Source organism: Semicossyphus pulcher, unplaced genomic scaffold, assembly GCF_022749685.1.
Source record: "Semicossyphus pulcher isolate SPU_LCO1_2020_fin unplaced genomic scaffold, fSemPul1.0.p SCAF_2, whole genome shotgun sequence".
Lineage (NCBI taxonomy): Eukaryota > Metazoa > Chordata > Actinopteri > Labriformes > Labridae > Semicossyphus > Semicossyphus pulcher.
Window position 1 is genome coordinate 25,750,014 of NW_027211693.1, and position 26,516 is coordinate 25,776,529.

The following is a 26,516-nucleotide window of genomic DNA, read 5'->3' on the forward strand; positions in this document are numbered from 1 at the left end:
ACACATTCATGGAAGAAAAGTAGCTCAGATTTGTTATATCCCCACTGTCTGAAAAGTATAAACCAATTCAGTAAATGGACTGCACTTATATAGCGCTTTTCTAGCTTTGTAACTGATCAAAGCGCTTTTAGGCCCCGTGTCCACAGAGCGCCTTTTTCTGGCAGAAAAGTGCTGGCAGGGTGCTGGGGAGAGCTGAGATGAAGTGCTTGTGCGGTGAGAGAAAAAAACGCCGCAGGCAGGTTTTGTTTCTACGGCAACAGTAAGTTTAACTTACGACAGAGCTAACGACAAGCTTACAATGCATAGGACGATAAAAGCACAACACTTACTACATTTAGTGTCCGGCCGATCTGCTCCCACAAATGGGCTTTTCGGTCTCTATTGTGATACTGTTTGTTGTGTCGTATCGTACAGCTCCGGGTAGACAGAAACGGCCAAAACAAGTTGCATGTATGGTAACGAGGGTGACGAGTGGCACTCCATCTGATTGGTTGCCTGAAAAAAAACAGTGGTGGCGACACCAGCGCCTTTCTGAAAAGTTCAGAGATTTTCAACTCCGCACAAAAAAGCGGAGGGCTCTGAAAAAAGTGGCTTTTTTCGCAGCGCCTTTTCTCTAGTTGGCCGCATACAATCATTACTAATTCCATTCACACACCGATGGCTATATACTACCTGGAGCAATTTGGGGTTCAATGTCTTGCCTCAGGACACTTCGACATGTAGGCTATAACAGTCAGCTATCGAACCACCAACCTTCTGATTGAGAGATGACCGACTCTACCACTGAGCTCCACCTGCCCCAGTGTATTGTTCTGTAACATTCACACGCTTAAACTGAGGGGGTGGGCTCAGGGGTTGTTGTACTTGAAGGGAAGTAACCAAGGATCCTACAAACAAACAATCCCTTCTTTAAATTGTACCGTACATTCCTCCTAAGAACTTTTAGTAAGTAAAAATGCCTCTTGAGGAATTTGGACTTGAGGAGTCCAATGTAATACGGAAACTGTTTTACAGCAAACTCCTCTTAAGCCTTTAACAGTTTCAAGGCGTGAAGGACAAAACAGCATCTCACCCTGTTAGACCTTTTATGGGCTTATAAAATCCTGTTGATCTGCAGCTGCTGAATCAAAATCAGTTAATGATCAAAAAAACAACTCCTTTGCCAAGTGAGCCAAACTGCAGGCAGATGTTAAATGTTCTAACAACAGCAAGATACTCAGCAGCACATGCATCCAAAAAACATTTCACCATACATTAGGAAAAACACGTTTCTCCTCATACTGGTTTGAAACCCCGTCTGGCTCTAATTTTTGCAGCTGTTCATATGACGCTATCTTATCATGTTGAAGCATCAAAGACATTAACTTTCATATCAGGCACACTAATCCCTGAGAGTATCTACCTATCTAGCCAGTCGCGTCAGGGACCTTTATTTTTGTCATCGAGGTCAGAGCAGTGTGTCATAACACGCTGGTCATGTGGGCTTGAAAGGAGCGCCTGTCTGATGTTTCAAGCGTGAAGGACCAACAGTATCGTGAAGACATCTACAGTAATTCCTTCACAGTAGTTGTGACATCTAATCCATCATAGGGAACCTTAAGGCGCCGACAGTAACAGAGCAGCTTCAGAGTGAAGGTGTTATGATGAGAAGTGATGCCCTCTTTGGTTAGATGTATTGTCTCTGACACATTATGCATCCTGCAATTGGCCTGTTATTTCACGATATGTGGCGGGAGGTTTGATCCACTATGGTAAACTATTCTCATTAAGCCACATTCAAAAAATAGTCTGAAATAAGATACGTTTAGGTGTACGAAAGCTTTAACAATACACCAAGTGATTTTTCCTTCCTTGTGTGAGCACTTAAATCTGCTGCTTCATCAATTTATCGTGTCATTGGTTTAAAAAGAACTATTGAGCCTACACACTAAGTCCTTTGATTTCCCAATGTGGTCATTGCTGCAGCCTCAGTTTGTGTCAATAAATGTTCAGCATGAGTTAATACAGCCAACACAGCTGTTTAAGTTATCTGGGGCAAAATGAAAGTACTGAAGATGACTTTACAACAGGCTAAATCTGTTAAAGACTTAATTATGTGTTGACTAAAAGGCATGATTATCATTAATATTATTATGTGGTTAGTTTTACCACATTAAATACTGAATACGGAACAAGACAATTAAGGAAAACCACAGCCTTCTCATTCAAATGTATCTGTGGTTTGAGTTACAGTACAAACATTAAGGCCTCTGCATCATTATCCTGCAGGGGTATGATGTGACATTTTTAAGAAAAACAACCCTTTGTCTGATCCGTACCAAATCATTCCTTTGCTGCATCTGCCTGAGGGAAATTTGCTGCAGGAGAGTCCATGCCTGAAGGTTAATGGCCATATTTGCAGACAGGAAAATGAGCCATGTTTGTTTTTTTTCCCTATTTGTATTGGTTTTAAGTTGGGCAATCTATCATCTAAATTGACACGGTTTGGATCACGCTCATGCTGTATGGTCCAGTTTCAGAGCTGGCTAATGGATATAAATGTGATTCTTTTTATGTCACATGGACTGCATTAGTTGAAGCTTCCTACATGCTGGGACTGTGTTTACTAAACACATACAATCATCACAGTGCGTGCTTAACAGCCTCAGAAAGTCTGTGCGATTCTGCTGACATCTAAAGGAACGATTGTAATCAGCAGGGTTTTATACTTAGAATGTAATTTCATTTCTTTTTCATCCAGGAGGAATAATATTAGATAATTCTTCAAGAGAATAATAATAGTGCCACTAGTTATATAAGATTGTCCCTGCCTTTATCAGGGTAGCTACCGGGTATTACTGGGGAGTCACGCTGTATAAACAGAGGCAATGAATCATGTACTTTAATATACAATCAGAAGAACATCTAACTTTCGGTTTAGTTCGTTACTGTACCATTTTCCTACATGATTATCATCTAAAGAAATGTTGTTATGTACCTGATGTGACCTTCCACTTCTAAGTTAAAGCCCACCCTCCAGTGAAAATCCAGTGTTTAATCCTGTAAACATTTCCATGTGGTGTTTCTCATGTGCTACAAGACATATCAGAGACAACATGAGCAGTCATCTCCATGGCTGGGCCTGTCTGCTTTTAAACTGCAGTGTACCAAGGACAGGCTGAACAACACGTTTTCAGATTGGCAGGTTTGAGACGTCACAAACCTAAGGAGCCAATCCCGTTAATGGACGGGGTGACGCTATGCATATCATTATGTGTAACCTACGGCAACGACTTCGGCGATGCGCAAGCCAGCTGTGACCTTCATTGTCATTTTTGCAAACTCATTACTTACTACTAACGTTAATGCCACTACAAGTTGCCACGATGAAAACGATGGCAGAGACGTGTTTTGTTTTGGGAGAAGGAGGAGATGTCTTGGGAGGATTTTTACAAAGTTATGTTATTTTTCGTCCTTAAATTATTAAAACAGTCTCAGGTCAAGCTGGTGACTAAAGGGCCATACTTCACCTTTAGCTCAAAGTAGCTCTGAGCTAAAGGGTAAAGTCAGCATTTTAACATGCAATGGCAATCTTGATCCTAAGGAGGCATTTTTGGTACAATCAGTATGTTATCATGTACATTTTAGCCAGTTAGCATGCTAACATTTACCAATTAGCACTAAAATAAAAACTGCTGAGGCTGATGATAATATCATTAGTTTTGCAGCAAATGTTTAAGGAAAAATGATTTTTGTAATGATAGTGCACGGTAAAAAGTTTGGAGCTTATAAATCCTGAAAGGGTCATTTACATCTTCACTAAATCTAATGGCTATCCATCAAAAAGTTGTTTTACTCAAAAGTCATGCAAGTCAATAAATGGGAAACTCAATAAAAGGACAAAAATGTATTTTGTCATTATACAAGGCTTACAATTGTTTGCTTCCCCCGTTAAGTTGAGCAGATAGTCACTGAGATGTATACACTTTATTCCCCCCTTCTTCCTCTCCCTCCCTCACTGCAAAGCCCTGTTCATATCGCCATGTTTACTGCATGTTGACATGGAAAATATTTTAGGGTGAAATAGCAATGATTCATATATACACACCGTCTCACTGCACTCTCTGTTTGTCTTTAAACTTCACTTTCTCTCAAATCGTGTATATAAGCCATGTTTAGGAAGGGGAGATCACTCACCGCCTGATTTTCTGGAGTCTGAGCTGCTGGGATGCACTTTTACAAAGATGGAGTTTATTCATTTTCACGCTTTTCCGAATTTGAGTGGGATTTAGGCAAACTTGGACTTCTTTTACGGACAAATGCTGGACTTTGGTGATTGCAATTTGGCGAGTGTCTGAGTATTTAGGCATTTATACTGTTATAATATTACTTATATTTCTGGCATTCAATAGCACAATTTCCATGTTGAAAACGTGAGAATTTTCAAAGTAAGAGCATTTCATGCGGGTCAAATGTCTGCCAACAGAACTTGGACACAATCAAGAGAGAAATTTGACAGATTCTAGCGTTTTCCACTGACCTCTAAAGAGCACAAGAAAAGAAAAGGTTGTTGAAAGACTTCCAGACTGAAGGACAAGGTACATGATTCCTTTCATCACCTGCATGCGTGTGTCTGGAGTGTGTGTGGATGTTTACACATAACAGCAAGCTGGTAATACAGAGCTGGAGCACTGGGCATGACGACATGGCTCCAGGCTTGACGTTCTCTGCTGCCGTTTACTAAACAGCCTTGATAGGACATGACTGTTTTAGTAAATACAGAAGGTGTGTGTATGTGTGTGTCTTAATGTGTGTTTTGGGTTGATTTGGTACCAGGACAGTTAGCTTTCCGTTCAGGTAGCATTTATCTGAAGTGAAATGGTGCATCTCCTCCCTAAAGCTGAACAGATTTACTACCTGTCAGACTTTAAAAACTCTTCACCCTTGTGAAAGCAGTGTGAAATCTTTTACGCACGGCTATAATCAGCACCGTTCTTACAAACAACAGCCTCTCATGCATATCAGCTCAGGTATAATCTTCTCTGTCTGAGTTTATATTATAAACACCACACACTTGTAAGCCCTGCACTGCTCGGACGCGTATGCACACGCACACATAAACAATGTAAGAGTGTGTGGGTGCGTTCCGTTAGATCGACAGGTGTGTGGAAGACTGCCACGAGCCAGGCGGCAGGTGGAGATGAGGATTTATAGATTTTAATCGTATCACTCTGTTGAGCAATAATTCTCCTGCCTGAGGCGAGGAAGGTCCATAGCTACAGTAACATGTGATTGATGGATGCTGTGCTGGGTATCCCTGAATCATAGAGAAACTACTCCGTTTCATAATACAAGTATAATAGCGTGGGCTCCGGTATAGCACAGCTTAATTTGAAAGTGGATGCACTATGAGGTAAAGAAAGCAGAGAGAGATTCTAAATAAGTCTTATTGTCTTCTGGGATAAAGCAGAGAAGAAGAAATACCAGGAGGTAAAAAGGGAGATCAGTTTATGATCTGTGGATAAAGAACAAGATAAAAATTATATTCAGCACTTACAAGAAACAAACAGTCGAGGGAAGTTCCAAAACATTAAAATGTGAATTGTGTTATGAGTTTCAATAAAAGCTTCTTGACTTTGGTTTCAGGGAGTCGGTCAGGTAAATCCCTCAGGTTTTACCGTTTCTTATCTGGAAAGCTCCATCTGGAACAGCACATTTTCCCTCTGACCTTGTCATCCCCATCCGTGGCGTGATTAACGGCTGCAAATTTGCATCAATTTGAAACTGTCTGAATGAGACAGCAGAAGGTGATGCGTCTGCTGTTAATGAAGTCTCCGAGACAAAAGCCCGATAATGTTTCTGTTGGCACTCAAAAGAGAGCTCACGTCCGGATCGACGAGGCAAAAAAGGGCCACCCCTGTTCTTGATGCCACATCTTTCACCTGTCAGTCTGAGCAAGATACGGAGAAAAAACAAAAACAAAGTTCGCTTCACAAAGAGCCAAGACAATTTGGGAAAGCATTGTGACATGTTGGGACAGCGATACGGCTCATATTTACAGTGCTTTTGTCTTCTCTCTGCTTATCTCCCGCTTATTTCTTAGTCAGTCTTTTCTTAAAAGCTCCTGATCATCCCTGTAATATCTGCAGCAAGAGATGATCTATTTGCATACAAATTTGGCACGGTGATGATTCCCAGAATCAGTTCTGAGGTTTATGGCGCAACATGAGGCAGGACTTCCACGCAGTTAAATCAGATATGTATAATAAAACAGGACTTTGTGATCCAAATGCAACCTCATCACTTGTTTTAAAATCAGTTATGCAAATTTTAACAGGGTGACCTGTTAACCTCCAACCACTAATACACTTTGTCAATTGTGCCAGATTGTTAAATTCCACTTAATCTGTGTTTCAAGTGTGTGCTCTTACTGTCTTTCTTTCAGTGTGTTTGTTTTTTTCTGTCTTGTGTTTAGTGTAAATGACTGTCATGCTGCCTGTGTTTCAGGGTAAATAAAGGCCTAAGGGTGACACTAAAAGTTTATATTTATTCAAATTACATATATGCAGGAGAACTTAAGAAAATATTGTAGTTAATATTTGCAAAATTCCATTAATCACAGTAAACCGTCTTTGGATATTAAGTTCCAACACTAATGGTAAAAATTGCAATTACTTTTCAGATAGTTTCAGAGATGAATAAGTGATGCCCAAATTGCAGCAATGGACTAATAATTATCTGTTCCAGGTGTCTGAAAGTGAAATATAATCTATAATATTATATTAATGTATGGATTACAACTGCTATATGAAGACATATACCATATATAAGCAACAAACGCTCACCGGCCACTTCATTAGGTACACCTGAAAAATCTTAGCAGTTCAATACAACAGCACTGCCATGCATTCTGCTTTAATGAAGTGCTGACTTTTGTTGAGAGTCAGAAGTGTGTAAATTCAATTATGTTTATTACCGAGGCCATGGTTAAAGGTGGTGTTGAATTGAACTAAATTATATTGAGATGTGTCTCTAATTTTTATCTTCCCTATTTACATACATGAGGGGGCCACAGTATTAGAAACACCTCTGAATATAATGCAGCTCAGTACAGCCCCAACACCAATTATGACCTTGACACTGAAATATCATTGAATTAACATCTCTATGACAGCTGAGAAAAAAGCCTGTACATTACAGGCAACATAAAAGCAAATCTTATGGCTGAGCTGGTGTATTGGATTACATTAGATTTTTCAGGTGTACCTAATGAAGTGGACAGTGAGTGTACATTCAATTGTACTAACTTAAGTTACTGCCCCTGAAAACCCAACTTTATACTATATATTTGTAATCTATATTGTATTCCTTATATGTGTATAAGATCTATTTTGTACCCTTTAAGTGCATTTTTATGAATGGCAGTTACAGAATAAAGCAAACTATGAATTTCTTTGTACTGTGGAAACCTGTTTGTGACTAAGCCAATAAAGCTTAAGACACACATATCTCCAGTACAGCATGTTTTATGTTTGTTTTCATTCTCTCTCAGTCCAGGATGTGGTATAACTTTTGATTATTGATCATTATTTTGAAATGTATTCTAACATTGTACTTGGGGGGCAATTTGGAATCAACATGTTGTGCACTGTGTTTATTTAGCAGTCAGTCAGTCAGTTCACGCTTCAGCATCTGTAGAGCGTTTACAGTTGGTCCCTCTCCCCTACTAAACCTGCTTGCATCCAGTCAGCAGTATCTGTGTATAGATGGTGTGACAGACAGGGATTTCAGTGTTTAGCATGGTGGAGAGGGGCAGCCTGGGAATGTGGATTTTCACCGTTTAGAAGAATCAGTTAACTATCCATCACACAAAGATCAGGTTACACCGACATGCAGGTTCTACACTACCGGTCATCGCTTTCCTGACAGGACTGTTTTCTGTCAGTAGGTGCTTAATGTCTTACTGTCTTTGTGTTCAAGGAGGGTGTGGGCCCCGTGGTATTAAATTAAAAAAGTCGTCATATAAAATAATGAAAAATGTGACTTAAGAACCATTAAAGCTTTTATTCATATCAAAAACACAACATATATAGCATTTAGCATACATTAGGAATCCACTTTGCACAATGACAGTTAAGTATCAACAAACCCACAACGTTAATGTATAACATTGCACAACACATTATAGCACTGTAAGTTCATCAGATAATTAAGTTTAGTAAAACAAAAGACATGACAGAAATTCTACCCGTTACGTTTTTTTAAGTCTTCCACTGTCTACACACCTTATGTATTGTAATTTAACTACTCCTCCGAATGTGCTGTCTGAGCGTTGTGAGGCCGATACCATCAAGGAATCACAGATAGCCGAGTGGAATGACCTGATGTCAGCAGATCACATCTAGGATCAGTTAATAATGAGTCAGATCTGATAGAGACTAGCTTAAGTTAGAATAAAAGCTGACAGAGGATCTGATAGCGTGACTGACTGCAGTTTCAGGGAGTGACAGTCGTCGTCCATTGCTGCTGACTCAGCTGTTCCTGTGGGAATCAAAGCCTTTTTACTCTGCTGTCACACGGTGTAGTGATCTCAACTGTCTCAGTCAGCGCAAACGTGTGTGTGTGTGTGTGTGTTTTTGTGTGTCTTCAGGACAAAGCTTCTCTAAAACAAAAGTGACCAGACAAGTAAAACTAAACTTCTCCCAAACTTAATGTCTTATTAAACCTCTGTGCCCTCACGATGATAGATAATTCCTGTTGAGCCAAGTGTAGGGTAGAAATGCCCACTGGAGCCGCCGTACTGGCTTAGGATGGGGCTAGTGTAGCCTAGGGAGGAGTGTGTGGGTGAAGAGGACAGCACAGGGGGACCTGGCACTTGTGGAACCCACTCCGTGCCACCTGAGTTGGGAGAGTAGCTGCTGAAGCTTCCGGGTTGCGGGGGTCGATGAGGCCCATCTAAAGGAAGATTGATCTGCAGTGGTCGGCTTAACCCATCACCTCCAACCTCGTTAGCTGACCCGGCTGTCACTCCGGACATCTCAGATAAGAAGCTGCTGAGACAGGGTGCGGGACCTGACGACGAAGGGGAGGGGATCCTGTCCGCTGTGGGAGAGATGTTGAGGGCAGGGTTGCCGGAGTGTTTGGGGCTGCCCCTCTCGCTGTCACCTGAGTCTGAAGCCCCCGGACCGCCATCAGCGCCGGAGAGGGAATCGGACTTCCTCTTCCTTTTGCGGCGAAAGTTTCCGTTGTCAAACATCTTTTCACAGTTTGGGTCGAGTGTCCAGTAGTTGCCCTTGCCTGTAAAGAAAATATATAAGGTTGGTGAGGTTCATTTTAAGTTTTTAAAAGTGAAAAAATAGCTTTCCAACATAGTGAAACACTGAGAAAACACTACAGAACATTCAAATGGTTTAAGAATCAAACTGTAAATGTGAATTAATTATGGAAGTATTTTTCCATAAGAGAGATATATTGAGAACAGAGCTTAAATAGACTTTAATGTAAAAGTCTTACCTGGATCATCCTCATCTCTTGGTACTTTTTTGAAGCAGTCATTGAGCGACAAGTTGTGTCTGATGGAGTTCTGCCAGCCTGCTTTGCTCTTGTTATAGAAAGGGAAGTTGTCAGCGACGTACTGATAAATCTGGCTCAAGGTCAGTCTCCTGTCCGGGGCTCCGTGGATAGCCATGGCAATGAGAGCCGAGTAGGAGTACGGAGGCCTGACCAGCTTCATCAGGTCTTCTTGTGAGGGGAGAGAGAACCAGCTCAGCTCCCCTCCTGGACCGCCGGCCCCAGCAGGACCCAGGTAAGGCCTCTGCATGCCGTAGTGCTGAGGGACAAAGGGAGGGCCGGGGTTTCCAGGCGGGCCGGTGGTGGCCAGGTATGGTGGTGTGTTGATGCCGGAGCCGTTGAACCAGAGGTAAGGGTTTGGGGAGGAGGTGGTGTAGTCACTCAGGTCGTAGGAGGTCGGCGTGGTGCGCTGAGGACTCGGAAGTGAGGGAGGAGGGTAGTAGCAGTCACTGTACATGCTAAGCTCGGGCGGCTCCTGACCGAGGCTTGGGAACTGTGGGCCACACCGAGGAGGAGACTGGCCCTGGGCCTCAAAAGAAGACATTGTCAAAATTTCTTCTCACCTCTCGGTCTTTCCTTTGGTTGTCCTTCCTTTCTTTGCTAAACTCTGTTTGTTCTCTAAGGTAATTTGTCAGCCAGGAGAGTCCTTTTCTTGTTCAGACCTCTGCAGGTATTTGAATGTGAGCCGCTGATCCAAATGATGGTCTCTCTTCTTCCAAGTAACTCTTCCCCACCCCTTTCTTGTCTGTTTGCCCTTGCTGTATGTCAAGATGTCACCTGTCATACCTGCTTTATCTGTATCCCTGGAAACTCCCCCTCTGTCGTTTGATTGGTTGTTTTTTCAGGTGAGTATTCTGTTCCTGCTTTCTCTGTTTTTTTCCTGCTGTCAGCTAATTCAATTCCTCCAGGGGGTTTTGTTCACCCTCAATTAAATAATTTTCCACTCAAGCTGTTGCTTCAACATTAGTGGAGTTCAGTCATCTGTATTTTTGGAGGATATTGATGCAAATTTGAACAGATTGTAATAATGCTGTTTGGCCTGTTAAGACTATAAGATTGAATCATTTTTCTTCTGCTTGCTAATCCTGCTATCATGAACAGCTTAGTCATTGTGAAGATGAATATGTTTCTTTCCAAATAAAAAGAGATTTAACTGTATAAACACTTTGGCTTATATTTAATTATTTTGGATATATGTAAGATTAACTGTTACATTCATATTACACTTAAAGCTTGGGTCAGACAATATGAAAAAAGAAAAAAACTTTCCCCCTTGATGTCATATGAAACCTCTGTTTACTCATGATGATAGATTATTCCTATTGTCAAACCCAGTAGGGTGTAAGAATGTAGTTGGCATTGTTCAACTTAATCAAGGAAACACTACAGCCAATTCAAAAAGTAATACATCAAACTCTGTATGACGGGTTATTGGGTATACTTTTTAAATGTTAGCAGCAGGGATTTAAAATAAAGCCAAAAACAAACGAAAAAAATCTTACCTGCATTAACCTCCCCTCTTGGTACTTTTTTGAAGCAGTCGTTGAGTGACAGTTTGGCCATCCTGCTTTTCTCCTGAAAGGGAAGTTAACGACATACTGTTAAATCTGACTTCATGTTAGTCTCCTATCCAACAAAACAACAAAACAATAGCAACAAGATAATGTCGTCTTTAAACATGGTTTAGCAGTAGAAATATTGTCGTAAAAGTAGGTTACTACCTGTAGTCTGTGTTTGACGGTAACTGGTAGCTGAATTTCAGAATTTGTATCGTGTTTTATGTTATTTAGCAAATTTAGATGTATCAGTCTGTAACTGTAGGATACTTAGCTCATTTCCATCCATTTCTTCCTGTTTACTGACACCTCAAATCATCATTTTTCCATTATTATGTTACACAAGCTAACAAAGACAGTAGAAGCTCATTTAACGTATACGGTGTGTTTATGTTTGGTTTTTTTTGTCAAAACTTTATTTACAAATTAGTATAGCACAGTACAGTACATTACAACAATAGAGACGAGGTTGTCAGCTCGAGGTATAACATAAATATACATATAAATTAAAATACATCAACATGAACAAAATAAGGCAGAAAAAAGTGGAATTAAATCAATTATAAATCCAACCATCAAAAATTGCTTTGGTTGTCAGGGCTTTGGGATTTGTGCAATATGTCAGTGTTTCCTGGTATGATTTAACATAGAATGTAAAAACTATAATGTTAGGTATCTGTTTAAAATTTGCTGTTGAAGACAGTAACAGCTTGCGTTGTATGAAAAAAACGTTGCGTCATCTCCTCTTGTACCGAGCATGCGCACTACGCCGCTTTTTTCACAGTTCAAGTTAGCTAGGGCGAGATTTTTCAATTTCACATTTGCATACCGACGCCGGAAGTTTTATCGTAAGTTTGGAACCTTACCTCTAACCAGCACAACATTCTATCAAACATTCAAACAAGTATTTGCACAAACTGCTATACCCCTGAAGTAATAGTCATTAATCCAAAAACGAAACGTTACCAAGCAAACTTTTCCAGGTCGACCTAGCTAACGTCAGGCAGTAGCATCGTAAGCTAGGGTTAGCTAACGCCAGCCTTTGCTGCCATGACAACTTGTGGGCGGAAACTGATCATTGGCTTTAGTTTAAGATAGTTTATTAAACTACAAGTCTCTCCTTGACTAATCGACAACTGTTAAAAGCCACATGCCGGTTTTTAATTTAGATGGCAGAGTCATCTCCAATCCCCGAGCTCCCGCAGGACAGCAACGACGATGTTTTGGAGCTAAACAAGGATTTGGAGAGAATGATAGAAAACGTTGAAAATCTATCAGGTATGTTACCTTGTAACATTGGAGCGTAACATTGTGTTAGATAGATTTTATTTAACGTTCAAGTATACTCAGGCGTTTTTGGCACGGAGCTGTATTAACTAACGCTATTGTCAGATAAGGAGCTGCGCTGATATCCTCATTTTTTCTGACCACCTGTAGTGCAGCTGACCTGGATGGCTTATGACATGGTGGCAATGCGGACAAGTCCAGAGCTGGGGGTCTCTATGAGGAAGCTGGAAGAAGCCTATTATAGATGCAGAGCTGCTGTGTTTGGAGACCAGCAGTCAGAGTAGGGCAAATGTCCTGATCCTTCGTGATTAAGTTATCAAGAGTTCCCAGTTCAAAGAGTACTGCACTGAAATGAAGGGGAGGTTTGTTGAAACAGTCCTAAAGGAAACTGTCATTAGATGGCGTGTTCAAGCTACTTTTGCAATTACTACGGTTATTGTTTTACTCAGGCAAGCAGATTTGGACTCCATTGTGCTCTCGAGGCATTAAAAGGTAGTTTCCTTTAGTAATGCACAGCTGAGATTGCAGCCCTTTGTTGTTAGCTGATGTAAGTATGCAAATGTTGTTTGCTTTGTCAGTAAAGATCTCTTATCTGTTTAACCTGATTTATTGAATAAACAATGAGATAAGATGAAAATGTGTTGTGCTGTTTTTTATAGACACGTATGCACCCAAATGTTTGCTGTACTGATGTCATTGTACGTTAAACTTGCACTTTTACTGTTACACCAGCATTCAGATTTGCATTTCAAGTTTGCTAGATTTTATGATGGTGTGTAATTATAGTGGATGTTGCCTGTGTTTATGTAATTATTTTTTAGATGGAGAACCCAGAGAAGAGCACAGTGCATGCTACCTCAACTGCCTGCATTGATCTGGAATACATATTGAAAGAGCTGGACTCCTTGTCCAAATGCATGGATCAACTGGCATGTATGTATGACTGTTTATCACCATCCACTCCCTTCACACCCCCAATGTCAGAATGCATTTCTTTTTGCCAGCGAGATGACCTTGATGATCGATTTGCAAATATGCAAAACACATGATGTAACTGTTACACTAGATCTGAAATGTGATAGCGAAAGTGGATTTTTGCACACCAACTGCTGCACACTTTAGCCTTGCTTGTAGATGTCAGTGGGGCACAGTTACATGATGCTACATGATGTCTGTCAGATCCCACTTTGCTGATGGGTAGATAGGAGCAACTGAAGGATTTCACACACGGATGTCCATCAGGCGATCTGATGTGAAGCATGATGTTACAACTTCTTTTTTGCCAGAGGGGACAGTTGTGGGTAAAGAAGCAGTCAAATGTGGTTGGTGTGATGTCTCACCTGATTACAGCTATCTGCGTACTTAAATAGCTGAAAACCTGGAAACGAACAGCAGATGTTTATAATCTAATTATCATTGTAAGTGGAAAGATTTGTAATACTTTGTGTTTATTTTTTTATTGTACATTGTTGCAACATCACATAGCTACAGTATAATACAAAGGACAGAAAGAGCTCCTTTACAGAATTGTACTAGTATATGAAAAAAGACATCCTCAAACAGACGTCAAACTGTGATCTGTGAGAGCTGTTTCCTCATTTGTATTTCGGATTTTCTTAAAAAAAAAAAGACAATTATTTCACCAACATTTATATGCTGTTATAAAGTTTTTATGTTCTTTCTCACCCCTGTCCCTGAATTATTTTAATTTCTCCAGCTGTGAGTAGCTCTTCTGTTTTAATTGTGCATTACATTTTAGAACAATAATATCTTTCAACACCCACACACTCATAAAACACTTAATTACGTATACATGTGGATTTCTTCGTGTAGATTTAATTAAGTCATTTTTTCACAGTGAAAACAGTCTTGGATTTATAAAAATAAGAAGCATTTTTTCAGTGATCATTAACTCATTATTTACTGCATTTGGGTAATATGCCACCGAATTCGCCCTCTGGGGATCAATAAAGTACTACAGTATTCTAAAGTACTATCTCTTTATCTACCAAATCCATACCAGCACTGTAACATTGTAATTGTAATAGCAGAATAGAATTGAAAGGACACTGCAAAGTCACTTGGACATCTTAGACCCAAGGCAGTTGTGAAGAAGGTTATTTGTTTTCTGCCTGCAGTGCGAATCCAGCTGAAGCAATGTGATCTGATCACTTGTGTTGGCCACCCTGACAACCTGGCATTTCTGAAAGTCCAAGAGGAGGCGCTAAAGCAGCAGCAGCAGCAGCAGCCCACAGCTTGGCCTGAAACTGATCCCTGAAGAAGAGAGGTAATGCTGTGTGTGTAAAACAGAGTTTAATAATATATACAAAACCACTTGCGTTCCAAAATACGATGTCTTCTAATATTGTTTTTACTGAAAATACTAGTGAAAATGCCAAAAAAAGAAATGACATAGCAAGGGCCTTTGCGATTTGTTCAGATGTTTTCATAAAAAGGTTTTCAAACAAGTAACCTGTATGCATGTGCACAAATTATCATAGAGAAACACCCACATTAAGCCTGATACTGGTAGTGGTCAGAGTCCCGCAGGGTGCAGCAGACAACACTGGTTCTGCGCTTCTGAGCTGTGGTCTGTGGCATCAATGAGCATCAGTGGGGTGTATGTGTGATGGGTAATCATCTCCTTCACCCCAGGGAAACTCTACAGCACAGCAGCAGACAAAAAAAAGATGACGGGGACCTAATGACGCAGCGCAGAACAAGTCAGCATCAAACGCTCCCAGAGGTGTCGCAAGATGTGAACTTTTCCGTTTACTTTGACTGAACACAGACCTTTTTCTCTCATTTTAAAATTGTAGATAATGGCATCATCATTTTCAGTTTACCTTATTGTTTTTGAGGCCAGTGCCCAGGGAGTAGGAGTTGCCTAGGTTACGGATCATAATGTTGAAAACCTTTTCTTGTTTAAGCAGCATCAGGGTATAGGGGTGCTCATCAGAGGCTTTTGAGCTGTCCCTCACTATGAATGCCCCATCCTAAAGACACAAAGATGAACAAATCCCCACACACATACACTCAGTCAGTTTATCATGACATTGCAAATGAGATCAATGGAAATTTTAGCTTCATGTTTGTGTATACGTGTGTGTGTGTGTGTGTGTGTGTGTGTGTGTGTGTGTGTGTGTGTGTGTGTGTGTGTGTGTGTGTGTGTGTGTGTGTGTGTGTGTGTGTGTGTGTGTGTGTGCGCTCCAGATACAGGAACATAGGATATGTGAGTCTGAGGCAGCACCTGACCTTATTCACCTCTCTGAGAGCAGCTTCAGCTTGATGTCTGGTCACTTTCCCTCCATACCAGCTGGGATCCAAATCCTTGATGCACTAGAGTAAAACAGGCACAGTAGTAAGCACTAAATAAACCAACTTGTTCTTCTTATTTCCTTTCTACAATGACAGAAAAAGTATTTTTTTTTTCTTTTTTACAACATCGCCATCTGCTGTTTCTCTTCTGAAAGTACTTTTAACTGCACAGAATGCTCTGTGAATTCCAGCTAGCAGCTTATATTTTTGGAAATCATACTTAATTGTGATTCCCCTTTTGATTCTCACCTGTCTTAGTTCTGGTGTTGAACTGTTATCCCGGACAGGCTTTGTTGGCACCTGAGGGGTTGGGATGAGTTTACTTGTTCTTGGAGGGAGAGGTGAAATCATTAAAAAACTTTATTGATTACATTACACAGAGTGATGACCTTGGTTGAATCATAAATACATACCTTTTGGGCACATCTGTAGGTTTGGGGGGTCTTACTTTAAGTGCCTTGCTGGTGGATGAGCTGGGAGCCTTGGTGGGGCTGCCCTCTTGTGGACAAGAAATGGAAATGTGTAATCCTTTAACTAATAACCGTTAGAACCACTCCAAATATACTAGGCAGCACATACTTGATTTCTTTAGGTCCTTCCGAGGTTGACCAGATGAGGTAGGCTTCTTGCTCCTGTCAAAAGTTAGACTGGGTTTGCCTGCTGTTAGCAATGGGAAACAACAAGGTTTAAATCATCTGCATAATCATAAATAAGTCAGTTGGTTTTGATGTTATTAAATGGGCAGTCAACCTGGTGCTTTTGAGGGTCTCTGAGGGGCATTGTTTGTTTTTGGTGGGAGTGGAAGTGGAGGTCTTAAGGTCCTTTCAGCAGGAGACACATCACGACCTGGATCTAGTCACATACACACACACATTTAGCAAGTTTGGCCCTCAGGAAACTTGAATACCAATTCTAATCAAAGTGTATCAAACGAAAAGCAGTAGTTATATGTTTACACATGATTGTATGTCTTTGTGCAGCACTGTTGTCGTGCTTGCTTTCTATTACATCTATAGTTACCGTCTAGAAGTTTAGTCACTCGTGGTGGTCGTGGTGGTGTCATGTTGTCGTCAGAACAAGGCATCTCGTACTCCTCTTCACTGGCCTCCTCACTGTCTTGTTGCTCAGTCAGAGCACAAATGTAGCCCTCCCTCCCTTCCTCCTGGTGTGGACCCTCATCGTCATGATCACTTTCATTGTCCTGACCCGGGTGACACAAGCAGCGAGCAACTAACATCAGAGAATTCAGTTTTGTTATTTATTCCTTCTGTTATATGAAACATGCTAAATTACTTAATTTTAATAACTTTCTTTGAGACTGAAGTTTGTGTCATTAAAAGTCGTTTTTTACTTACAAACTCATCCGAGTCCCAAACTTCCTCCTGTACAAATGCTGCAGGGAAGTAAAAAGTGCAGTATCAGTCCTGTGATAAGGCCTTAACATGTTCTTATCTAGGGGAGTTTCCTTTTGAACTATTTTAAACATTTGAATGAAAACCTTATAATCTCTTAATAAAATAATAAAACGCACCATACGTTCATCATAAAGTGCCAACATTTCTTATTAAGTGAAAAACGTGATAGCACGGGAGTCCTTGCCGTGTTTCTCTTTATTTGTGCTTCCAGAATGTTCGTTACTCGTTATGGCCTTGTTTATTATGGCATTTGCTTTTCTCTGTTATGTGTTGGTCGGCTGATATTGTCAGGCTTTTCCTTGGCTGCTTGCTATTTTTTTTACCTAGCACTTCAGTGGAAACAGTGACACAGATTGTGCCATGGGAATTTCAAAATAAAAGCACATTTTAAAACCACCCTATTGATCGATGTTTTCACTTTGTAGTGATGATATTTAACCATTATTCATTAAAACGTCATATCAGTCTATTCCATGGGATCACAACCCAATTTTTACCTTGTTTTGGAAACTTTTGCACCTTTGATCTGCAAAAAAAAGAAAATTAAATGTCATGCATTGTTGTTCAGTTACAGTCACCCGGTTACTGGAAGCTGTAAAATAAAATCTTTTCTCTTACTTATGACCAAAGCCCTTCTTCTGGTCCCCTTTGCTGATATCACTCTGGATTTTAGTAATTATTCTAGAAAGAAACCAAGAAAATTAAAAATGGGCCCAAAGTTCCCCGAGATGATGTCATAGAAAGAGATGCATAAAATAGTGTGCCTTGTCGTACATACATGACCACATTTAAACGCGAGCCGATGCATTGTTTATCAACATAAATGTTTTCAGGGAGACTCACGAGACAGAAAGGCTGGGGAACACTTGAAGGTCACCCTCCGTCATTTGCTGAATGGTGAGTTGATTATAATGAAAATACAGAAAATCAGTTCATCAGACTATTTTAGACTCGTAAAGAAAGTGCAAAGACCTGAAGAGATTTAGACACTTACCAGGAACTTTGCTCCACTGATGCTGCCCTTCATCACTGCTTTATCACAACCTGATAAATTCAGCTGAGAAAATGTCACACACTTTTAGAGCAGGAAAATATTTCTTATATGTTTGAAGAGGACTTAATAGCATTCAATACAAGTTCAAATTTTCAATGATATCCGTACTCACCCTCCTCATGTAATCTGCAAGACTTTGAGGATTCCATCCCATCACCTCATTTTTGGAAGGAACCTTGTTTAAACTCATGTCTGTCTCTTGTAAGTATCACATCCACTGAAAAATGAAAGAATTGTTGACAGAAGGACCTTTTTGTTAGCGGTAGACTCACTAAACTGTTGCTCTTGCAGGCTTCAGCACACCTTCTATAATTAACGTTTCAACAGACCACTCTGCCCTTTTAATAACCAAACCTGTGGTTTATCTTCTCCCCCCGCCTATTGCGCAAAAGACTGAAGTAGAAAGTTTCAGTTGTCATTAAGCACTTGATAAATATAATGCATTTGCATACACGCATTGCAGAGTTTAGCTACCTCTAAACATAGAAGCTGTTTTTTTCCATTCACACACATACACACGCTGCTGGTTTCCATTGTAGGTAGTTTGAACTTGTGTCTGATTCTTAAAGTGAGATGCAGATTTCTTAAACATTTTTAAACATGCTAAGAACCAGACAGACTCATGTTGATACTCTTTTATTGTGTTTTCCTGCATAGATTAAGGTTGCTGCTCAGAGATGTTGTGGTGTGATGTCATGCATCCTTTTTATTCCAATTCACAACATTGCATTGTTTAAGGCTGTGTCAGATCTCATGTCCTGTCCTGTGTCAGGCCTCTTGGTATCTCACACCCAGGTGAAAGAGGGGGGCAGCAGAGAGAAGGGATGATCAATCACGCTCAGATCCCCCAGGCATGTCTGGCTGAATACATGAGTCCTCATGGGGGGTCCTTGTGGGAGATCTACCCCCCTCCTGTGTTTTCCTCTTCTGTCCTGATTGGGAAACACTCTCCCTGCTCCATGAAAGACATGATGCTGCCAGAGTGGAGGAGGTTTGTAATACATAGCAGAAGATGCAACACTTTGAAGCTAGGTGTCAAATCAGAAACATTTTAATTTAACTGTTTTAGGATTAAAAAAAACTGTCCCTCTACTAAGAACTCCAGACGCAAATGGAGGAATGGATAAGGCCACTTGTGGAGCACAGCACAGCCAAGCTGCAACATCATATGGGACCAATGTGGAAGCAATAATGTACTCAGTGGAGAGCAGAGATAAGGGGCGGATCAGTGAGGACTTCCAGTGGGGCGAAACCTTCATTAACACACAGCAGGACAGCATGGGAAATACGGGACATCCCCACAAGCAAACAGACAAATGGGAAGGATGGGAGGGAGCGCTTTGGTCTGTGTTTTGGTAGCGTTACTCTGCATGTAGTGGTAGTTTCTCAGCCTTTCTGCCCTTTCTTGTAAGACATTTCCTCTGCAATTAACACATTTTGTCCCTAACTAAATGTACCCAAATTGTATTCATTCTAATGGAGTGTTTAAGTGTTTTAGGCAGTTTAGGTATGGTCTGCTATCAGTACGTATCACATTTTAGCTGCGTTAGCTCAAATGGAAAATAGAGAGGCTCCCTTAACAATAATGTTGTTAAGTTCTCGGGGATCCAAAGTGACAGCAGTTGATCTAGTGTCAAGATAATCCGTGCTGTAATTTCTCACTTATCTTGTTATTTACAGCTTCTACAGTAACTGGTCTGTAAAGATAGTGGAACAGGCCCCTTTCTGTTACACTCCCAACCCCTTGCCCCCAGGCATTATGAAGGTAATATCCACTCCATCACTCACAGAGGTGAGACGGTGGCAGATTTATGACACGTCCAGCTGAGAGGAAGATTTTTGGAGATACAGGGGGTAGAGGGAAGAAGGAGGCAAATGAATTGCTCCAAGGCACACAGATAGGCCTGTGGGTGGAGCTCAGGCTCCTCTCAGAACTAATTACTTGCAAATTACAAGATTAGAAATTAACTCGCATCTGAGGTGGAATGTGAGTCGCGCTTATTTATAACCTCACTGGATTTACAATGTGATATCTGAACCCTAATATGCCCCACTTTTGGAGAAACAGTAACTCAGAGTTTGGTCAAAATGTTCTGTTCTAGCGTGTTGCAGCGTTTCCCCTCTCACTTTGATGTACTGTGGGACATTTGCATTGCCTGTGGGATGTGACAAAGACTAGGACAGGCAGCGGTGTCCCGGATTAACAGACCAAATACCTGGAAATACTTCCCTAATTTGTCTTTCAAAGCCTCCCTGCTCTTTGAATGAAATCAATACACGTTGACATCAAAGTGATTGTGGATCAACTGCTGGATCAACATCTTGGTTAGGTGCGAAGTGCACCATGTTATCCATGTAATCCTCTGTTAAGTGTATTCACTCCATTCTTATTCTAATAGACGCTTGTGTGCCCTTTCAAAAGATTCAACAACCCTCGGATTTATTATGTTAAATAAATAAATGTTTTATATTAAATGAAATGAAAGTACAGAAGTCTTTATTTTAAGAGTTTATTTCAGTTAAAACACTATTCATAAATATACACTCAATATTTATACAATTAGACATGAAAAGGATTGAAAAGTGCAAACAGACATTTAACCCGTCATGGTCCCTCATCTAACAGATTTACTGTGGTTTAGACAGGGAACAGATCAATATATAATATACACATATGTTTTTCATTTGGGTCCACGGTATCTCCGTCTATATCCGTGTCCATCCCCGTCCCTCCTGGCGCACACATGTTTCACCATAACCTGGGAGCAGTCTTCACAGTTCACCGTACAGCACCAGTGGAATTTGCAGTTGCAGCTGCTCACCACCTCCGTGCGCCTCTCCTCCACCCTGAGGCCGCATTCATGACACAACCTGCGGCAGCTGCGCCTCTCCCACTGGTTCAGGCCCTCTCCGTGCTGCACGCACTCCCGGCCCTCGGTGCCGTACAGCCCCAGGCTGATGTTCCTCCTGCAGTAGTCCGGGGAGTCCTCCAGGTAGATGAGCTCTGTGGGGGCCACGTTGCCGAACGCGTCCACGATGGCACCTCGGTTGTCTGCGCTGTTCCCAGCACGCACGCGCTTCTTGTCGATGTCCAGCTTCTGGGCTTGATTGTGCTTTATCTTCAAATAGTTTCCGATTTCTCTGAAATCTGACAGCTGCGTCCAGCAGGTTTGGACACTGCAGCTCTCAGACATGCCATGGCACCTACATATGCGCTTCATTGTTGCCTTCACGGCCTGCAGGAAACCAGGGAAAGTGCAGTACTGTCAGCGACTTAAACCTCTTAAATGTCAGATAGATGCTTGTGGAGTGAAGATAACTTACCAGCCGCCCGGCCGCGTTGTTATGCAGGTTGACAGCAGCCCTGGAGTCCTGGCCTGTCTCCTGCGCATCCACGTACTGTTTGGAAATCCTCTCACCGAAATCCACGTTATCACTGCAGCCACCCCACAGCCAGCCACGACCGCCTGCACGCGAAATAACACTTAAAACCGGAACACCAACTCCAACTTATAACTTATTTAAAGTCCTTTAACTTTATAGATTTTACATGTCATTATGTCCCTGCCATATCAGACATTAGATAACATTCTCAGTAAAAAATGTTTTTTTTTCTTACCAATTTTTCCGTTCTTGGAGACATCACAGCCGCAGTTGTCGAGGTCTCCCAGACTGCAGTTCCTGGTTAGTGTGTACATGACCCCCGCTGCACTGATGGCGTGGACGAAAGAAGACTCTCTGGTGGCTGTCAGTAACAAAAAAGTGATCAGTGAATATTAAGAAATTACGCTCAAAAAATACCTTTATACTCATTTGTATTCAGCTGCAGCTGTGTAATATGATTATAACTAAATCAAACGAGTTTGATTCTGCAAACTAACATGAATATGCTTATTAGAAATATGTCTATGTTCACATTTTTATGTTTGTTTGTGTCCTCAGAAATTAAGAAAAGATCTTTCCATGATTAGATCCTGTGTTATGGTATGGAGACATTATTATATTGTATACACATTTTACGCACGAATATTTTTAACATTTAAATGCGTCCATAACTCACTTAATGAATTGTAATTACATCCTTGACTTACCGCGTCTTAGACCTTTGAGCTGAGTCGCGCTGTCAGGACAGTTCCATCTGTCCCACGCAAACTGGTGTTTGCACTCCTCAATCCCTCTCTGTGCGCCCACCTGCACGCTCCTTGCATAGGTGAGATAGGCCTGCAGGAGAGGGGCTGTTACTTTTTTGTCCTTATTCACATTTTCAAATGTTATCTTTGACTTTTCCGGGTAATCCCAGCAACATGAAACTTTATGTTTACCTTGGGTCCCGTCATGAGTAAGTTGCTTGCCACCCTGAGAAGAAGATCGATGGTAAATATCAATTCAGCATTTACGCACAGAGAAAACGTGTTCAAACAGTGTGGATAGTTTCTTACCATGCATGTCCCGGGGATATTTTGTGTAAAAGAAACAGGAGCCAAAATAATGAATGCACCATTTTCATCAGCACCGTTAGCCCCCAGAGTAGAGATGGAGATAATATTGGACCTGTGCGCCGCAACTTTCTCTTTTATTTGAATGAAGAACAAATGGCACTCTTGTTCTTTGTCCCAGAGGCCCGAGAGAGCTGATTGGTTGATGGATTTGGGAAACGCCTATATGCGCACTTCAAAGGATGGCATTAGGCAGCAGTTTATCCTCTTCCCTACGGCTGTTTGACACCAGGACACCAATATACAAATAACTGGATCAGAGTGTTACCACTGACAAACCAGACTGAGACATCCATGTTATAGAAAAATATTTATTTGGTCAATTTAAAAACACATATATCTTAGGCACTTCACAGAAGACAAACAACAGATCCAACAGACCAAAATCCTCCTGAACACAAACGAATGAGCATGCGCAGAGAGTTTGGTTCTCAAATAACTAATTTGATTTCTAAACAGGATCAGATCAATTAGCTAAAGTGCATTCAAATACTTTTAAGTGGTGTGACTTTTCAGAACGAAAATGACAATCTTATAACCCAGAATAATGCGTAATGATATCCATAATGATGAGAAGTGATTAGGAAACCTAGTCAGTCTATGAAACACATGTCAATCATTGCCGGCGCGCACGGTGCCTTCGCTTTGTTTTGTTATGTGGTTTCCTCCCGCCCTCTTTACGAGCACAGTAATATTTAGTAACAACCTGCACGCATTTGTCACACTTGACTGTGCAGCACCAGTGAAATTTGCAGTTGCAGCTGCTGACGACCTCAATGCGCTTCTCCACCACTCTGAGGCCGCATTCATAGCACAGCCTGCGGCAGCTCTTCTTCTCCCGCTGGGCCATGCTCTTGTCCCCCTTCAGACACTCCCGCCCCTCGGTGCCCTGATACCCCAGGCTCAGGTTCTTGACGCAGTAATCCGGGGAATCCTCCAGGTAAATGAGCTCCGTTCGAGCGATGCTCCGAAAAGTGTGCGCGATGGCTCCTCTGTTGTCGGCGCTGTTACCGGCCCTCGCAGGCTTCTTGTCCATCTCGAGCTTCTTTGCCTGTTCGTGCTTCATCTTCAGGTAGACGCCCACCTCTCTGAAGTCGGCCAGCTGCATCCAGCAGGTTTGGATGCTGCAGCTCCCGGACACTCCGTGACACTTGCAGGCTTTCCTCATGGTAGCTTTGATTGCCTGCAGAGAAAGTGATAATTAGTTATCTATTTCATTCTCAAATATTTGTCTTCCTGGATTTTAACACATAAATGCCCTGGGTTTAATAAATATCTTCTTTGCCACTAAGTGACTCCATCAACAGTAAAATGATATCTTACCAGTCTGCCTGCCTCGTTGTTATGCAGGTTGACTGCTGCGCGCGAGTCATGTCCACCTTCCAGTGCGTCCACAAACTGTTTGGAGATCTTCTCTCCAAACGCCACATTATCACTGCAGCCTCCCCAAATCCAACCTCTTCCACCTGGGGATTCAGAAACGCACAGTGTTATTTAGTCATCAGAATAAAAGTTACATGTTAGATATGTGGGGCTAATTTTAAATAGACCCGACATAGAATAGAAATATACCTGTCTGTCCGATTCTGGAGTCATCGCAGCCGCAGTTGTCAAAGTCACCCATACTGCAGTTCTTGGTGAGCGTGTACATCACCCCGGCCGCGCTGATGGCATGGACAAAAGACGTCTCCCTTGTGGCTACAATAATTGACAAAGAAAGAAAGTTAGAGTTAACTTTCCGATCCAATTTCACATCCTAAATGAGCAAAGAGTGTATCCAAATATCGTGCGTAAAACGTGCGTAAACTGTGCGTAAAGGCACAAATGGCAAATAATAGAGCAGCTATGTTGGGCATGTCGGGTGTTTTATCAATCTAGTTATAGCTATGAATTTAAGTTTATTCTTGTGTCCCTTCTCCATGGAGATCAGAGCGCACACTCAGTTATAGAAACATCTCTGCGTTGAATGATTAATTTCTCAGCAAAAGTGATTCGCAAATTTGACGCTTTCTAAAATTGAACTTAGCGCCTCTTATCGCACTGCTGCATGTCAGGAATATAATACTATTATATGAAAACTAATGTCTTACCACTTCGGAGGCCGTTGTGTGTGGATAATTGGAGCGTGTTCTCTGGACAGTTCCACCTTTCCCATGCGAACTGGTTTTTGCACTCCTGTATTCCACTTTGTGCGCCCATTTGCACGCTGCCGGCATACGTCAGAAAAGCCTTAAGGGAAAAATTAAAAATACATTAGTTTCATAATGTACTTAACCATGCAGAAAATGTATTTATTATTTCGAGATCAGGTAATATATTTTATACTAATGCCCAAGAAGAGGTTTTACGCGCAACATGTGCCAAGATGCATAAAGGAAAAAATGTATTTACCTTTGGTCCAGTCATGAGGAAATTATTCACCGTCCTATAGAAAGAAAACAAGACAGCCATGTTAATGTAAGATCTATAAACAACAAAAGGACTCATCAAAATGTTATATTTTTAAATAAATTCCTCCAAAAGTAAGATACGTACCAAGCGAATGCAAACTGAACATGACAGCACATGGACAGAACCATGGTTAAAAGTAGTCTGAAAGGTCCCATAGTGGCTGTTATCCAAAAGGAGGCCTGTTACTTCGTATCCCAGATGTGAGTACCAGGAGAGAAGAAGGCAACTGAAGCTGTAGCCAGACCCCAGGCGGATGATATTTATATGGCCATCCCCCTTTGATTGACAGATTTTGTCCTGCAGATAACGTTTCGCTGTGAAAAAAAGCTTCAACGACGACATTGATTGCGGCGTCCCAGAGACAAATAGGAGCCGTCGCTGCATAAGTGCACTTCAAAGACGTGACGCAGACAGTTAAACAGCCCCTGATTCATTCACCTGTCGTTCCCAGGCCTTAATCCTGATACTCTTTTCCCACGAATTAAAACATACAGGGAATTTAATCAGTATATCCCATCCCTTATCAACAACACAAATATAAACCAAACATAAGTTAATTATAGTAATAATTAAATTTAATATTTACTTTGACAAGAAATGGTTAATAATAATCAAATATTGAGAGGAGACATATTTGCCTCATTATGCGCAGTAGAAAACTGTTAATCCAGAGTACTTGACACATATAATCCTCTATTATATTGATATAGGAATAATATTGGGATTATTATATTCCCTTTATATTTCCCCTTATAACTCATATTGTTAAAAAAAATCATGAACAAAACATAATATAGTTAAAATATGGTTTTATAGGGTTCCTTATAATAATGTTACAGTAAACAGTGCGGATGTACAGTAAGCCTCGCGTTGACTTCATACAGTAGCCTACTGAATTTCGCTATGAGGCTTCATGCCTTGTTGCAATTTGGGAAATGGCACCAGTGTCCCAGTGGGAAAGACAGTGACTACAAAGCCATAAAGTCTTTCAGGAGCTGATGGTATATAGTCATGTAAATACTGCCTCACACATCGGCGACTTTGGCATCGTCGTGGTAATAGGATAATAGATGTTTCCCTGGGAAGCAACTTGGTGTGAAAACAGTCTGGAATTTACAAGAGTTTAAACCAATAAGAGCTTTAAAGTTTTAACCAGTTTTATGGTCACTGATTTGGTGTGTAGATTATTTTTTGTAACTTTACTATTATATTTAACTTCTGCTAAACTTAGCCTAACACATGGATTACGTTCATATCGATCATTCATTATACAAATGTAGGATTATCCATCACATTACATTCCGCTGATTATCCTCCTTGATTTATCCTCCATGATCACTGCCATCATCACCACCAGTCTCATCACTGCAGTTTCTGCCATTTCATACCA

At 41.1% G+C, this 26,516-nt stretch overlaps 4 protein-coding genes across 4 annotated transcripts; all 4 read right to left on the reverse strand.

The window, feature by feature from the left end:
* Positions 1-8,040: 8,040 nt before the first annotated feature.
* On the reverse strand, positions 8,041-10,297 carry foxi3b (forkhead box I3b). The gene is made up of 2 exons (XM_069669970.1): positions 9,493-10,297; positions 8,041-9,276 (listed from the first exon to the last, which is right to left on the reverse strand). Exons 1-2 carry the CDS (start codon positions 10,091-10,093, stop codon positions 8,699-8,701), a joined length of 1,179 nt encoding a protein of 392 aa, XP_069526071.1. The 5' UTR covers positions 10,094-10,297; the 3' UTR covers positions 8,041-8,698.
* A 4,345-nt stretch (positions 10,298-14,642) lies between these two features.
* On the reverse strand, positions 14,643-18,369 carry lcp2b (lymphocyte cytosolic protein 2b). Its single transcript, XM_069669361.1, has 15 exons — positions 18,292-18,369; positions 18,120-18,182; positions 17,969-18,015; positions 17,744-17,806; positions 17,623-17,651; positions 17,066-17,103; positions 16,731-16,911; positions 16,461-16,562; positions 16,290-16,370; positions 16,124-16,208; positions 15,960-16,038; positions 15,648-15,731; positions 15,239-15,388; positions 14,906-15,054; positions 14,643-14,666 (listed from the first exon to the last, which is right to left on the reverse strand). Exons 1-14 carry the CDS (start codon positions 18,367-18,369, stop codon positions 14,929-14,931), a joined length of 1,206 nt encoding a protein of 401 aa, XP_069525462.1. The 3' UTR covers positions 14,643-14,666; positions 14,906-14,928.
* Positions 18,370-20,860: 2,491 nt separating this feature from the next.
* On the reverse strand, positions 20,861-22,680 carry LOC138598200 (protein Wnt-8-like). Its single transcript, XM_069669923.1, has 6 exons — positions 22,619-22,680; positions 22,502-22,535; positions 22,271-22,400; positions 21,799-21,924; positions 21,504-21,646; positions 20,861-21,415 (listed from the first exon to the last, which is right to left on the reverse strand). Exons 1-6 carry the CDS (start codon positions 22,678-22,680, stop codon positions 20,861-20,863), a joined length of 1,050 nt encoding a protein of 349 aa, XP_069526024.1.
* A 611-nt stretch (positions 22,681-23,291) lies between these two features.
* Positions 23,292-25,281, reverse strand: LOC138598189 (protein Wnt-8a-like). Its single transcript, XM_069669907.1, has 6 exons — positions 25,211-25,281; positions 25,067-25,100; positions 24,766-24,904; positions 24,248-24,373; positions 23,999-24,141; positions 23,292-23,858 (listed from the first exon to the last, which is right to left on the reverse strand). Exons 1-6 carry the CDS (start codon positions 25,279-25,281, stop codon positions 23,292-23,294), a joined length of 1,080 nt encoding a protein of 359 aa, XP_069526008.1.
* Between the last annotated feature and the right edge of the window lie 1,235 nt (positions 25,282-26,516).